At 37.9% G+C, this 15,751-nt stretch overlaps 1 protein-coding gene across 7 annotated transcripts in view; it reads left to right on the top strand.

Moving 5' to 3' along the window:
- Nucleotides 1-15,751, top strand: part of DNAJC13 (DnaJ heat shock protein family (Hsp40) member C13) — a 161,464-nt gene that overhangs the window by 117,646 nt on the left and 28,067 nt on the right. For all 7 annotated transcript variants that reach the window (XM_008249240.4, XM_051818458.2, XM_008249244.4 and 4 more), the window contains 9 exons: nt 252-371; nt 1,688-1,867; nt 3,961-4,128; nt 5,930-6,043; nt 7,065-7,181; nt 8,295-8,472; nt 11,045-11,136; nt 13,434-13,533; nt 15,118-15,192. In XM_008249240.4, the coding sequence (XP_008247462.3) occupies nt 252-371; nt 1,688-1,867; nt 3,961-4,128; nt 5,930-6,043; nt 7,065-7,181; nt 8,295-8,472; nt 11,045-11,136; nt 13,434-13,533; nt 15,118-15,192 (1,144 nt within the window). The remainder of the gene's footprint in view (nt 1-251; nt 372-1,687; nt 1,868-3,960; nt 4,129-5,929; nt 6,044-7,064; nt 7,182-8,294; nt 8,473-11,044; nt 11,137-13,433; nt 13,534-15,117; nt 15,193-15,751) is intronic.

The raw sequence follows: 15,751 nt of genomic DNA, 5'->3' as shown, positions 1-15,751 counted from the left end.
AGCAGTACAAAAGCAAGCCATTGTCATTTTGGCCCATTGGCCAACAGTGGCTGTGATTTGATAACCCCTTCATCTATACGTAATTTTAATGAGAAGGACCGGTGATTCAATAGAAATACTGTGCTTGATTTTGGAGTACCATGTGTATCATCAAGCATTATTTACAAAGCTCTGCTGATTTGATTTGTTATGTCTCAGTTAAGGAATGCACGCATGACTCCCCTTTTTTCTCTGCTCTGTGCTGCCTGTAGGTGTGTGGACACATAAGTAAATGCTATAGTGTGGCTGCGCAGTTTGAAGAATGTCGTGAGAAGATCACAGAAATGCCCAGCATCATCAAGGATCTCTGTCGGGTGCTATATTTTGGCAAGGTAGAATTCATCTTTAATGTTTTCTGGTTACAGTTTGCAATGGATTTTCCTATCAGAAAACCATTCCCCAATTTATAAGGAGGTTGTTTTCTCTAAATTATTTGTTAGTAAATTATTTGAGTTTCTGAAAGCATTTTTCATGGAAACTGCTGTAAATTACAGCTTTGTTCCTAGGCTTGTCACAGAGTAAGTCTAAGAGTGACAGGTCTAAACATTACAAGTGAGGCATTGAGGAAAGGGAAGGCTGAACTCAATAAATTTAATAAAAGTAAAGGATCATGTTAAAACCTGAAACTCAATAGAATTCACTCATGCTTGGTAGGAAAGGCTTCCAGAATCTGAGAGCTTACTGTCTCTTCCCAGTCTAAAACTGCTGAGGGAAGTTCACTGTGGTTAGATTTTGGAGAGAAAAAAGACTTTCTTCCTAGAAAACTGGGCAGAGTGAGAGTTACGTTAAACAGTTTGGAGGTGCTAATGCTGTAGTAAAATACCTAGAAGAAGGAGAATCTAATGAAAATATTTCCTCAACTATATATCTACTTCATGTCCTTAAAAGCAAATAGTAGGAATACAAATTCTGGTATAAAGAAGTAAATCATTATACCTGCATGAAAAAATATCATTGAATATTTAAGAAAACTAACATGCGAATTGCTGTTGAGGCCTTACAATCTATTTTTAAAAATTAAAGATGCGGCCGGCGCCGCGGCTCACTAGGCTAATCCTCCGCCTAGCGGCGCCGGCACACCGGGTTCTAGTCCCGGTTGGGGCGCCGGATTCTGTCCCGGTTGCCCCTCTTCCAGGCCAGCTCTCTGCTGTGGCCAGGGAGTGCAGTGGAGCATGGCCCAGGTGCTTGGGCCCTGCACCCCATGGGAGACCAGGAAAAGCACCTGGCTCCTGGCTCCTGCCATCGGATCAGCGCGGTGCGCCAGCTGCAGCGCGCCAGCCGCAGCGGCCATTGGAGGGTGAACCAACGGCAAAGGAAGACCTTTCTCTCTGTCTCTCTCTCTCACTGTCCACTCTGCCTGTCAAAAAAATAAATAAATAAATAAATAAAGATGCAAGAAATGATATAGGGAAAACCTTATTACAAGTCTTTTAACGCTAGTTTCAAAGTTAGTAGTTGTGGTCTCCCACCAGATGGCACTTTTTATTTTTGACTTTAAAGGATCTGGCAGTCAGACTTAAATTGAGAGTGCAAGTAGAAGGATTAAATACCTTGTAAAAATAAGACTGCATTCACAACCAGTATTCTTTTGAGACTTTTATGTTATTTTAGCTGTGAATATTAACTCTAATATTATTATTCTCTTAAGAGTATTCCACGAGTGGCTGCTCTTGGGGTAGAATGTGTCAGTTCTTTTGCTATGGATTTCTGGCTACAGACACACCTGTTTCAGGCTGGAATTTTGTGGCATCTGCTTGGTTATCTGTTTAATTATGATTACACACTAGAAGAGAGTGGCATTCAGAAAAGTGAAGAAACAAATCAGCAGGTAACTTTAACATTGTTTTAATTTGAACCATAGACATAATTTGTTGCTAAATTAGTGCAAAGCAAAACTTCAGCTGTTCAGAACCCCCAAGGGATAAAATATGTCTTTCAAGATAACAAAGCTTATTTCTCTTTAAGTATTGTAAGGTTTTATCTGAACTGCTGTGCTTAAAATATTCAGGACAAAGGAATTTTCAATAATGTACATTAGATATAATTTAGTAGTTTTTAATTACTCTGTGTCAGCTTTGTAATTGCAAAATTATTGTATAACAGGGAAATATGATGACACCACCAGGCCATTGGAGCTAGCTTCCCCCAACACTTGTGTACTTGTTTGGTTTTTTAGACATTTTTCCTGTGTCATTTTCATTTATTCTTATTGTTGATCCTGTCAGTGTTGCTTCTAGCAAAGTCTACCTACCAAATGTGCAGATTCCAGTTATTTACAAAATGTCACATTGAGCATAAATGAGAACATAGATTATAATGGTATTTCCATCAGAAGGATAAGCTCAAATGTATAAACTTTCTGACATCAGTTCTGGGGACTTGTGCCCTCTTTTTTGATTTGCTTTTTGCAACTGAAACATGTTCTAGTCTGTATTGATTCAATTATAACTCTGTATTACCAATGTAAGATAAGGTCTTAATTTTTTTTTTAAATTTTTTAAAGATTTATTTTATTTATTTGAAAGAGTTACAGAGAGAGGTATTCAGTTTTTAACACATTCAATATAATTTAAAATATAATTCTAAGAATATAATGATAATTCCTCCCTCCCTCTCATTCATTCATTCATTTTTGAGATAACATTTTTATTTTTATTTTTAATCTTGAAACTTTTTGATTAAAAATTTTAAAAGACATGTAAAAGTTATACATTTTTTGTTTGTTTTTATTTATTTTTATTTTATTTTATTTTTTTTTAACTTTTATTTAATGAATATAAATTTCCAAAGTACAGCTTATGGATTACAATGGCTTCCCCCCATAACGTCCCTCCTACCTGCAACCCTCCCCTTTCCCACTCCCTCTCCCCTTCCATTCACATCAAGATTCATTTTCGATTCTCTTTATCTACAGAAGATCAGTTTAGCATACATTAAGTAAAGATTTCAACAGTTTGCTCCCACACAGAAACATAAAGTGAAAAATACTGTTTGAGTACTAGTTATAGCATTACATCTCAATGTACAGCACACTAAGGACAGAGATCCTACATGAGGAGTAAGTGCACAGTGACTCCTGTTGTTGACTTAACAAATTGACACTCTTGTTTATGGCATCAGTAATCACCCTAGGCTCTTGTCATGAGCTGCCAAGGCTATGGAAGCCCCCTGAGTTCACCGACTCTGATCATATTTAGACAAGGCCATGGTCAAAGTGGAAGTTCTCTCCTCCCTTCAGAGAAAGGTACCTCCTTCTTTGATGACCCGTTCTTTCCACTGGGATCTCATTCGTGGAGATCTTTCATTTAGGTGTTTTTTTTATCCCCCAGAGTGTCTTGGCTTTCCATGCCTGAAATACTCTCATGGGCTTTTCAGCCAGATCCGCGTGCCTTAAGGGCTGATTCTGAGGCCAGAGTGCTGTTTAGGACATCTGCCATTCTATGGGTCTGCTGTGTATCTCACTTCCCATGTTGGCTTGTTCTCTCCCTTTTTGATTCTATCAGCTAGTATTTGCAGACACTAGTCTTGTTTATGTGATCCCTTTGGTTCTTAGTCGTATCATTATGATCAATTGTGAACAGAAATTGATCACTGGGACTAGTGAGATGGCATTGGTACATGCCACCTTGATAGGATTGAATTGGAATCCCCTGGTATGTTTCTAACTCTACCGTTTGAGGTAAGTCAGCTTGAGCATGTCCCGAATTGCACATCTCTTCCCTCTCTTATTCTGGTGACTTGATTAGCCCTCGCCCTGACTGTTGATGAACAACTTAATATGTTATCCCTCTTAGTATTTTTTTTGTTTGTTCTACTTAATACTTTTGGTTGAATACTGTAATCAATACACAGTTATTCTTAAGTGCTGAAACTTAACTGAAAAGTGATCGCTGTTAAGTTCTTAATTTTTTTTTATAACAGGAAGTAGCCAACAGTCTTGCCAAACTAAGTGTCCATGCTTTAAGTCGCCTTGGAGGGTATTTGCCTGACGAGCAAGCAACCCCAGAAAATCCAACCATACGGAAAAGTTTAGCTGGCATGCTGACACCCTATATTGCGAGAAAACTTGCAGTGGTTAGTTCTATTGAGGTATGTGCTTCAGAGGTAACCTAGGTTTTAATGAAGAGCACAAGTTCCTTTTAATAGAAAAAGAACACAATAACATAGGTTACTGTAGAAAACTGAAACACTAAAAATATTCACAGGCTTTTTCTCTCAGCTAAGAACTATAGTTTATCGTGCATTGATTCTAAATATCAGCTGTGTAAGTTCATTCTTTGCAAGAGTAAAAATCAGCTTCATGTTTTTTTCCTGTACTTTGTTCTCATCTGTGTGATACATTCTGCTGAATAAAACATCCTCCAGAAATACCAACAAGTTGGTGACAGCCCTTGATTTAAAAAAAAAAAAAAAGAGTTTTTTTGTAACACTTCAAAATTAAATTTTGACATGAGTTTGGTGTGGATTTTAAAAAATTTTTTATTTTAAACTTCTAAGTCTCAGAGTTTGATGATTTCCCTAACCATGTATTTTTTTCAGTCATTTACTTAATCTACTAGTTAACTTTTTTGAAAACAGTGATTGATGTTATGTAAGATAGAGGTCATCTCCTCCTATCATAGAGTTCTGTAAGTGTAAAATGCAAAAACATAAACAATCAGGTGTTTAAGGAAGTGTAAAATGTCTACATTTACTGTTGAAATGGAGGAGAGCTGAGTAAAGGGCAAGCACACTGGATAGCTCAGCTGTCATAATCTGTGTGACACAACTCCATATCATCAACCTTGAATCAGGGCAGCCAAGAAAATCTGAACCACTTTTGTCACCATAAATGATTTCCCTTTGGTATAGGCGTGTGGTGCATTGTGTTAAACTGCTGCTTTTGGGACACCTGCATCCCATAATGCAGTGTCTGGGGTCGAGTTTCACCTCTGCTTCCAATTCAGCTTATTGCTAATGTGCCTGGAAGGCAGCAAACGATGGTCCATGTTCTTCAGTTCCTGCCACCCATGTGGGAGACTTAAATGGAGTTCCTGGCTCTGGGAATTGACCCAGCCCAGGCTGATGCAGGCATTTTTAAGATTCTCTGTTTCTCTCTGTTTGTCTGCCTTTCAAATAAGTAAAAAAAGAAATTCTTTTCATAGAGGTATGCTTTATAAAAGCTTGGATTTTATTCTCATATATATGTAGGCAGTATCTGTGATTTTTTTTTTATTTTTTAAAGAACTAGGCTATTGTTTTTTTTTGTTTTAGAGTAATTTATATATTTGAATATTTGAAAGGCAGAGTTTCAGAGAGAGAGAGAGAGAGAGAGAGGGCTTCCATCTGCTGGTTCACTCCCCAAATGGCCGCAGTGGCCAGAGCTGGGCCAGTTTGAAGCCAAATGGATGTAAGGGACCAAGCACTTGGGCCATCTTCCAGTGCTTTCCCAGGCATATTAACAGGGAGCTGTACTGAAGTGGAGTGGTTGGGATTCGAACTGGTACCCATATGGGATGCCAGCTCCTCAGGTGAAGGTTTTAACGCTACGCCACCATGCCAACCCCTGTGACTGTTTTTAAGCTTCTAATTTACTGAGTAAACGTTTATTAAATAGTTGAACAGAAATGTTGAAATTGTTGAAGTCAGACTCAAATTTGAGTCCCAGTTTCACTACTTATTTGTTGTGAGACTGGTGACAAATCAGTTGATCTTTTGTACTCTTGGTTTTTCTCATCCTCAAAATGACTAGTATCAATAAACTTGCTGAAATTATTGAGCTTCTTGTTACTGAGATTCATTATACTTAAGATACCTCTTACAGCACATTGCATATATTAGACATTTTTAATAAATGACAACTTCAAGTTTTTTTCAAAATGTTACAGAACAATAATATTCTGTCTCCTAGATTTTGAAGATGCTTAACAGCAACACAGAGAGCCCCTACTTGATATGGAACAATTCTACAAGAGCAGAACTGCTTGAATTTCTTGAGTACCAACAAGAAAACATGATTAAAAAAGTATGTTATTTTATAATTTCTTGAGTGACTCATAATAATATCTCATTGTTTAGCACTTTAGGTACTTTAACAAGTTATTTTAGTTCAACTTAAATTCCTTGTGATTGAGGCCAGCGCTGTGGTGCAGTGGGTTAATGCCCTGGCCTGAAGCGCTGGCATCCCATTTGGGCAATGGTTGGAGACCCGACTGCTCCACTTCCCATCCAGCTACGGCCTGGGAAAGCAGTAGAAGATGGCCCAAGTCCCTGGGCCTCTGCAACCCTGTGGGAAACCAGGAAGAAGCTCCTGGCTCCTGGCTCCTGGCTCCTGGCTCCAGATTGGCACAGCTCCGGCCGTTGCGGCCATCTGGGGAGTGAAACATTGGATGGAAGACCTCTCTCTCTCTCTGCCTCTCCTCTCTCTGTGTAACTCTGATTTTCAAATAAATAAATCTTAAAAAAAAAAAAAAGGTAATTCCTTGTGATTGCAACCTGGATCTTCATTGGGACTATTTTTCTCCTACTCCTTTTTTTTTCTTTTCCTCAAATACAAATTTACTTGGTATTTCAAACTATGATATATTATCCTGTCTCTTTTTTATTAGAAGTTCTATTTTCTAGTACTTCCATTCAGTTTCTTTTTAAAAACACAATCCAAATGTGTTCATTTTGTAACTCTATTGCCTTATATCATAGTAAGCCAGATAACTTGCATGGTGTGAAAACAGCTAGTGTGATATTTGATTTATGAACTCTTTCTGGGATGCTTTGTTGGTTGGCCTCTAATCTTTTGAAATTTTAAAATGGGTTATCATAGTAATCTTTGGACTAGAAAATTTTGACATAATTCTGCTTATTTCAGAGTTGTATTACTGGTTATAGATATCAACATGGCATTGAGTGCTATAGTATATTCTTCTTCTCTGGACAATGGGTCGAGGTCTTAAGTTATTTATCAAGTAAATTTTTAAACTGAATATGAATAAATTTATAAAACATACATTAATGACATATCTAACAGTCTATTTTCATTTTTTAAAAAGGGTGATTGCGATAAAACATATGGATCAGAATTTGTATACAGTGATCATGCCAAAGAACTTATTGTGGGGGAGATTTTTGTTAGAGTGTACAATGAAGTCCCTACTTTCCAACTAGAGGTAAGCTCCCTACTTTAAATTTTATCTGATATCTTTGATATTTGTTAGCAAATGCATCAAATTTTTTCACACTGGATACATTGACGTAATACCTATTCTTTGTAAAGTGCTTTCCAAATTTAGGTAAGAGAAAGGGTAATCATTTATGGTTTATGAGCCTCTTTATTTTGGTTTCTTTAAGACCCGAGTTCTGTGTTAAGTCATGAATCAGAAGTTATTCCTTGCTAAACTGTTCCTCATACCTTAGGCATAATGCTACCCAACTATATCCTGCACAAATATATAGCACATGTGCCTCTAGCTCCCTGGTTGAAGTATAACATACTCCATTATGTAGAATTCAGACCACCACACAGAAAGCATTGTCTCTCTGCTTATTATAAGAAAATACAGGTTGAGGACAGATTTTTTTTTCTCTTTAGAATATGACTGGAATTGTGAGGGTTCCTAATTACATCCAGAAGAGAAAGAAGAGTTTCTTTTCTCATGCTGGGGAAATCATGTAGGAATTCTTTGTTTTTTGGAAGGAGTGGCAAAGATTTGGTGACTGGTTTCTAAGTAAGGGGAAGTGAGGTTAAACCTTAGAGTTTGCTCCAGGAAAAAAGGAAGGTGTTTACTGATCTGTAATAATATGTTCCTTATCACAGAATAACACATGCAGATAACTTAAGCAGAACAAGTTAAGTGATTTGTAAAGTCCTCTTGAACACTATCAATGCTATCCTTAAATTTATATTGTTAATATATTTATATACACATAATTTTTACTTAAAAATATAACCAAATTATAGAAGTTACATATCATACTGTCAGCTTCTTTGATTGGTAATGAGAAAGAGATACTCTAGTCCCAGAATTATTCCAATGTAGTAATAATGTAAATCAGATCTCTAAAAATTGAGAATTACTTTCTGATGCAGCTAGGTTTTGTTTCTGTCCCTCTCCACAGTGCATAGGCATATTTGTGTGTTTGTATAACTTAATCATGTTTATTTACTTGCACAGCTTGAAGTTTTGATTTTTCTGTGTTTATTTTTGTTTTTCCTATGGAGTCTTTGTTACAGGTTTTTTCTGAGTGCTTATATGTTCTAAAATATTTTCTGCTTGACTTAGGTTCCAAAAGCATTTGCTGCAAGCCTGTTGGATTTTGTAGGTTCCCAGGCCCAGTACCTCCACACATTCATGGCTATCACACATGCTGCGAAAGTGGAGTCAGAGCAACATGGAGACCGATTACCAAGAGTGGAAATGGCTTTGGAGGCTCTGAGAAATGTCATAAAATATAACCCAGGTGTGTGATTGTGCCCTTGTTCAGTAAAATCCATATAATAGAGAAGCCCTTAAAATTCTGATTCTCAATCAGGATAATTATACTTGGTTATATTGTTAGTATGATATAAAGGGGAATTTATATCACAATATTTTTACCTAGGAACAGCAGGCTGGGGAAAGATGTCAAGGTGCCATGTTTAAAAGACATCATATCTTTCTTAAAAATGAATCTAAATGAATCAACAAGCAGAAGAGTTTGACTATAAAATTTCACATTGATGAACTAAGCTGATGTACCAAGTATAAGTACTTTAAAGTAGATTTATTTATTAGGTTATCTAATTTTTGCCTCTTTGACTCCTAACCCAATGCCGTGTGCATTTCATTTCAGCATTCACATTTTTGAGACTGCCTGAAGTTTTTGCTTTATAAAAATTGAAATTGGTTTGGGCATTTGTTATGGTTATGATGCCACTTAGGATGCCCACATACCATATTATAGTGGCTAGGTTTAAATCCCAACTCCACTCTCCAGTCCAACTGTCTGAATAATGCACACTGTGGGAGCAGCAGATGATGACTCATGTAGTTCGGTCCATGCCATCCATGTGGGAGATTCAATTGAGTTCTAGGCCCCTGGTCTAACACCGCCTGTTGGGGTCATTTGGGGAGTTAGCCAGCGATGGGAGATCCGTCCAACTGCCTTAAGACATTTCCAAAAACATCATCACTATAGTCTGAATTCATGGAAAATCTAAAAGCTTATTCCAATTCTAACTTTGATTTCCTTATAAATATGGAATATAAAATCTCAAACAATGTAAGTTCAACCTGAATTACTTAAAAACCTAGATATTGAACATTCTCTTTCAGATACCTTTTTGCTCTGTTAAGCACACATTAAAGTCCTATTAAAATTTTGATTTTGTACTTTTAAAAAGCAATAAAATAAAATAACAGTGATTAAATGTTATCAGAGGGGCCAGTGTTGTGGCACAGCAGGTTAACGCCCTGGCCTGAAGCGCCGGCATCCCATTTGGGCACCAGTTCGAGACCCGGCTGTTCTACTTCCGATCCAGCTCTCTTCTATGGCCTGGAAAAGCAGTAGAAGGTGGCCCAAGTCCTTGGGCCCCTGTTCCCTTGTGGGTGACCTGGAAGAAGCCCTTGGCTCCTTGCTTCGGATCGGCGCAGCTCTGGCCATTGCGGCCAGTTGGGGAGTGAACCATTGGATGGTTCATTCTCTCTTTCTCTGTGTAACTCTGAACCATCTCTCTCTCTGCCTCTCCTCTGTCTGTGTAACTCTGACTTTCAAATAAATAAATAAATCTTAAAAAAAATGTTATTAGAAAAAATTATTATTAAAGACAGTGTTACAGAGTCATTTTATTTTTTGAGGTTGGCTTAGTGGAAAGTTACTTGGAAGTATAGGAGGTACAAAGAAATTGAAACAGAGTAGGTTGTTGATTTGGAATTTGTATAACTTGAGTTAGGAGCTTGGGTGTTTAGCCTAGTAGGATGTGTCTGTGTCCCACATTAGAGCAGTTGGGTTCCATATTCAGTTCTGACTCCTGGCTGCAGCTTACTGCTAATGCAGACCCTGAGAGGCAGCAGTGACGGCTCAGATAATTGAATTCCTGCCATCCATGTGCGAGACCTGGATTGGAGTGCCCAGGGCTGGCCATAGTGGAAATCTGGGGAGTGAGCTAGCAGATGGGAGCTTTCTCACTCTCTTCTCTCTTGTATATGCTCTCTTTTGCTCTTTCTCGCTGCCTCAAATAATTTTTTTAAATTGAGGAAGGGGCTGCTCAGAAATTTTATTTTGATAGTGTCTCTGAAGTTCATGTATCAGGATTTCAGGCTGTTTTGTAGTTTAAAAACTTGGTTTGTATGTCATTGATGTGTTTCTAACATTTCTCACCAAATAAGTAGTAGTTTGAAATGAATTTGAAGCAACATATTTACAGAATATTTTCACTTTGCAAGTTACATGACTTCAAAAGATTAGACTGTATTTTACTACCATCTAGCAAAAGGAAATATGCATTGAGCAAAACCTTACTGTTTAATGTTTTGTTTTATTAACAATAAAATGGTAGTTAATATAAAAGAGTTTGAAGAGGGTGAGATTGGAAAAACTATTCCATTTTACATGTTTTTCACAAGGAGTCCTTGGTATACACATATCAGTTTATAATATTGTTTTTAGTTGACAACAGTTCTAACCCAATCTTACTTAAAAGCCAAATGATGTCATAGTTTCCCAGAATATAATTAGAGGGAGATAGCCCTAATGCCTAGATATTAAGAGTAAAAGTATCACTTTAATTTGTTATTTTCAAGCTGTGTTTATATTGTTTATTTGATAAAATTCCGTTTTTAGCATGAAGGCTAGAGGTGAGGATAGAAATGAAAACAAAATGAACATAGGAAATTCCAGTATCCTTGCTGCTTAGAGACACTTCATGTCACAAATAGGGTTATCAGATAATAATTGATATTAAATTGATAGTAAATAATCAGTTTTTTGAAGATCCATAACTTAGGACATCTTTTTTACACATTAAAAATAACCATTTTGTTCTTATCTCTAGGCTCTGAAAGTGAATGTATCGGGCATTTTAAGTTAATATTTTCTCTTCTCCGAGTCCATGGAGCTGGTCAAGTGCAGCAGTTGGCTTTAGAGGTAAAAGTGATTTGTGATAAAGCACATCATCTTTACCACCACTTACTGTGTGTCTGGTTTAAGCCCTGATTAATCACCATCTAAAGTTGAATAGAAGTATGCTTATGGTTTTATCATCTTGCCTATTAAACCAAATGTATTTTTAAACTTTGAGTCATTTTGAAGACAGTGTTGCAGGATGTCATTCAAGGTGGTTTTCTTTGTACCCATTGTCATGTATCAGGACAAGAATAGCCTTTACTTGGGAAATCTAGAGGCCACAGGTCAGCAAGAAGAGACGGCATGGTTTCTCCGATATCAGAGTTCCCATGAACAGATTTACTTGTATTGAGGCCCCAGTGCTGTGCTGGCTACACACTGTGAGGTGCATTCCACTGGACTGACCTTACCCCTCCTCCTCAGTTGCTGCCCCTTCTTACAGGGATACAGACAGACACCTGGCTGTCCTACTGTTTATAGGAGTTGTCTAGGAAAACCAGCTGCCCAGGACTTATGGGTCTTAAGAGTTCAACAGAAGTTAGAGGCTCCTTTAGGAGAATGAAATCACTGGTCTCATGGGACAGTATTGAGCTACAGCTTTTTCCACAGAAACAGGAAGTCTCTGGTCATGGGTGGTTCATTATTGAGGCAACCATGAATGAGTTTCCAGGATCATTGATGATCCTGCCTGCTGTAGCACAATTTCTGACAGAGAACACAAAATTCAGCCTCACAGTAACAGGGAAAAGAATAATTTATAAAATGTATTTGTAGAGGGTTGGCATTTGGCACAGCAGTTAAGATGCCAGTTGGGGTGCCTGCCTCCTATATCAAGAGTGCCAGGTTCAAATCTATGCTGCTCCACTTCCAATTCAGCTTCCTGTTTAAGTACATCCTGGTAGGCAGCAGATGAAGGTTAAAGTCCTTGGGTCCCCTGCCACCCTAGTGAGATCCTTATTGAGTTCCAGGCTCTTCACTTCTGCCTGGCCCAGCCCTGGCTGTTGAAACCATTTGGGGGAGTGAACCAGCAGGTCTGTCTCTTAAAAATTAAATGAAAATAACTAAATTAAAAACCATATTTTTGGATTACATTTAGACTTAAGACAGATTTATCATGGAATAATAGAAGTTAAATTGGTTAAAAAACTTAAGTATATTCATTTAATTGAAAAATATGTTTCCTTACTTAATTCAAGTCTTGTAGTTTTTTTTTTTTTTTTTGAGGGGGAGTGTTTGTTTTTGTATTTCAGAGAGAAAGAGAGGGCTGCCATTTGCTGGTTCATTCCCCAAATCCGTACAACAGCTGGGGGCTAGGCTAGGTAAAGCCAGGAGCAGGAAACTCAATCTAGGTCTCCCACCTATATAACAAGAACCCAGTCAAACTATCATCACCTATTGCCTCCCAGTGTCTGAATTAGCAAAAATCTGGAGTCAGGAGTCTGAGTTGGAAGTCAAACCCAGGTGCTTTGTTTTATAGAATGTGGACAACCTAACTAATGTCTTAATTGCAAGGCCAAACACCCATCCCATCTTATAAATTTTAAAATAAATATTAAATCTAGGATATGTTGCTCTGAGATGCAAATAACCACAAAAGTTATCCTCTTTGAAAGAAGAACATACCTGTTTCTTTATAATGGAAATATCTGTTTTGGTGAGTACTGAAAACATTTGCTTTTCTCCCTGTGAAAGCAAGAGTCACAGTAGTGAGGGTTAGTATCATCCTAACGACTTGTCATCCCAAATCTGTCATTAAAAAACACAGCAGAGGTGTAGGCATTTGTCCTAGTGGTTAAGACATAGCTTAGTACATCCATATCCTATATTGGAGTATCTGGGTTCAAATCTCGGCCTTACTTCCCATTCCAGCTTCCTGCCAATGTAGGGGGCATTGGGAGGCAGCAGTTATGGCCTAAATAGGTAGATTGCTGCTGTTCATGTGGGAGACCTCAGTTGAGTTCCTGGCTTCTTGATTTGGCCTCACCAGGTGGCTTTTGCAGGCATTGAGAGAGTGGACCAAAAATGGGAGCTTGCTTTCTGTCTGTCTGCTATTCAAATAAATTTAAGAAGAAAGCATTACAGTATATACCGTAGTTCTAGGGCATGTGCTGGTATAGTATTAAAAGTTTCAAAAACTCCTCAAGATATTATTTTTCAAAAGATCAGTCTTTAAAAATCCGAATAATAAAGAGATAATAAAATTAAACTCTCCTGTAAAAATGAATACTTTGTCCTTTTTTAAAGACTTGTGTGATCCAATTGATTAAGGTTCAAAATTATTTGCAAAACTTCTAAGTATTCTATTGATTACTTTTCAGGTCGTGAATATAGTGACATCTAATCAAGATTGTGTCAACAATATTGCAGAGTCAATGGTTTTGTCCAATTTATTGGCTCTTCTACATTCATTGCCATCAAGTACGTATATTCACAAGTAGAATTTTGGAAACCAAGGCAGAACCAACCCATAGAGGGACTCAGTTACATAGTTGACACAAAAACTCAGATGTCAACCATGTTTGGTTTTTGGAGTATTTAAAGTGGTATTCTTTGCACTAGATGAGTCTTCCTATTTTTTACATAAACTAATAAAATTACCTTGTATTTTCTGTATCAAAAGTTGAAGGTTGAGGGTGAGAGAACTCCAAAGGGAATGTCCTTTAGTTTGCCAGGCAATTGCAGTATTTAACCAGTGTCACCACTTATATCAAAAGAATGCATTGCTTAGTTGATTTTGCTAAACCCTTGGATGTTGTGGTAAACTTTATGTCTGTTAATTTCCTTGAAAGTAGGAACTTGTCCTATCCATTTTCCAAGGACAGTGTTTCTGTAGGTTCAGTGAATTAAGTAGAGTTGAATTTTCCTTGATTAATTTTTTTCTTGAGTGGGTGACATACTTGAAATAGCTTTTTAAAATGATAAGCTTCATAGGTCACTTGCAGATTCTTTTTATCATAACTACAACCCTTGTAGGCCTTTTTTCATTTGTTTTGGTTTTCATTAGCTTCATGAGACTTCAGTGTAAAACTAAACTGGGCCAGTATTGTGGTGCAGTAGTTAAGCTGCAACCTGGAATGCCAGAATCCCATATTGGAGCTCTAGTTTGAGCCTTGGTCACTCCCCTTCCAATCCAGCTCCCTGCTATTGTGCCTAGGAATTGAGTAAAGGATGGCCCAAGTATGTGGGTCCCTGCCACTCCTGTGGACCAGCCCCAACCCTTGCAGCCATTTAGAGTGAACCAACGGAAGGAAGATCTCTGTCACCCTGTGAAATAAATGAACTGGCTGATAAAAGAAACATTATTAGAGAAGTCATAGTTTGAAAGAGTCACTTTATACCTAATTTCATATAGTCCTGTCAATAATTTAGTCTTAGAAGAAAAGTGCTGACATCTAGGTATTTCAGCCCACTCTGTTGTCATTGATATTTTAAATTCTTGTAGACTGTTTGCTCAGGGACACTGTTAGTGTCTTTTCAGTCTTAGCTTACGATGTTGCCTGCTCCTTATTAATGCCCACCTGTCGATATTCCCCATTTGATGCTAAGAGTAAAGTCCAGTAGCCCAGCATGTTCGTGTATCTTTTGGCAGTCCAGAAGCAGGCTGTTCTGACTTATAGGGGAGCACTGTATGGAAATTGCTACTTCTTCCTTGTTTCTGCATCAGTAGTACCAAGTAAAAGTCTTGCCTGCTTAGGGTGTCCTCTGGGTGTACTGAATTAAGATTTTGGGTATGCAGTGAATATCATGATTATGACTTTGTTGTCAGATTTAGACACAAAATCCAACTATACTATTCACTAGCAGTGAAACCTTGGGCTGCTTAAAGTGATCCTCAGCTTTCTCATTCCTTACATGGCCATGGTTATAGTTGTCTTGCTGGTTATTTTGAAGATTAATTGTGATGCCCTGTGTAGAACTAGTTAAATGTCTGGCAGAGAGTTGAAAACTAGTAATGTAAGCTAATGTGATGATACAGTCTTCGCAATGTCTGTTACTCCACAGGTCGTCAGCTTGTTCTAGAAACTCTTTATGCTTTGGCATCAAGTACAAAAATAATAAAAGAAGCAATGGCAAAAGGTAATGTATAGAAGGCTTTCTCATTTGTGTACTCAGTGGGATAAGGCTTTGTAAAGTCTAATAAACAAGAAAAATGCTTTAGAAAGTTAGTTTTAAAAAATCAAATTGCGGAGCCATTATTATGGCATAATGGGTAAAGTTGCAATGCCAGCATCCCATGTGGGTGCCGGTTTGAGTTCCAGCTGCTCCACTCCTGATCCAGCTATCTGCTGATGTGCCTGGGAAAGCAGTGGAGAACAGCCTCAAGTCCTTGGGCCCCTGCATCCACTCGGGAGACCCAGAGGAATCTCCTGGCTGGCCCAGCCCTGGCCATTGCAGCCATCTGGGAAGTGTACCAGCAGATGGAAGATCTTGCTCTCTCTGTCTCTTCTTCTTTCTCTCTCTCTTTTTCCTCTCTCTTTCTCCCTTCCTCCCTCCTTACCTCTGTCCCTCCCTCTCCAACTTTCACTCTCTTTCTCACTGTAACTCTACTTTCAAATAAATAAAATCTTTTAAAAAATAAAATAATGAAAATCAAACTGCATTGAATTGAAATAAGGTTGAAACTAAATTCTGATTA

Source organism: Oryctolagus cuniculus, chromosome 4 (assembly GCF_964237555.1).
Source record: "Oryctolagus cuniculus chromosome 4, mOryCun1.1, whole genome shotgun sequence".
NCBI lineage: Eukaryota > Metazoa > Chordata > Mammalia > Lagomorpha > Leporidae > Oryctolagus > Oryctolagus cuniculus.
The sequence above is the reverse complement of the archived record's forward strand: the minus strand, read 5'-3'. Positions and strand labels throughout refer to the sequence as shown.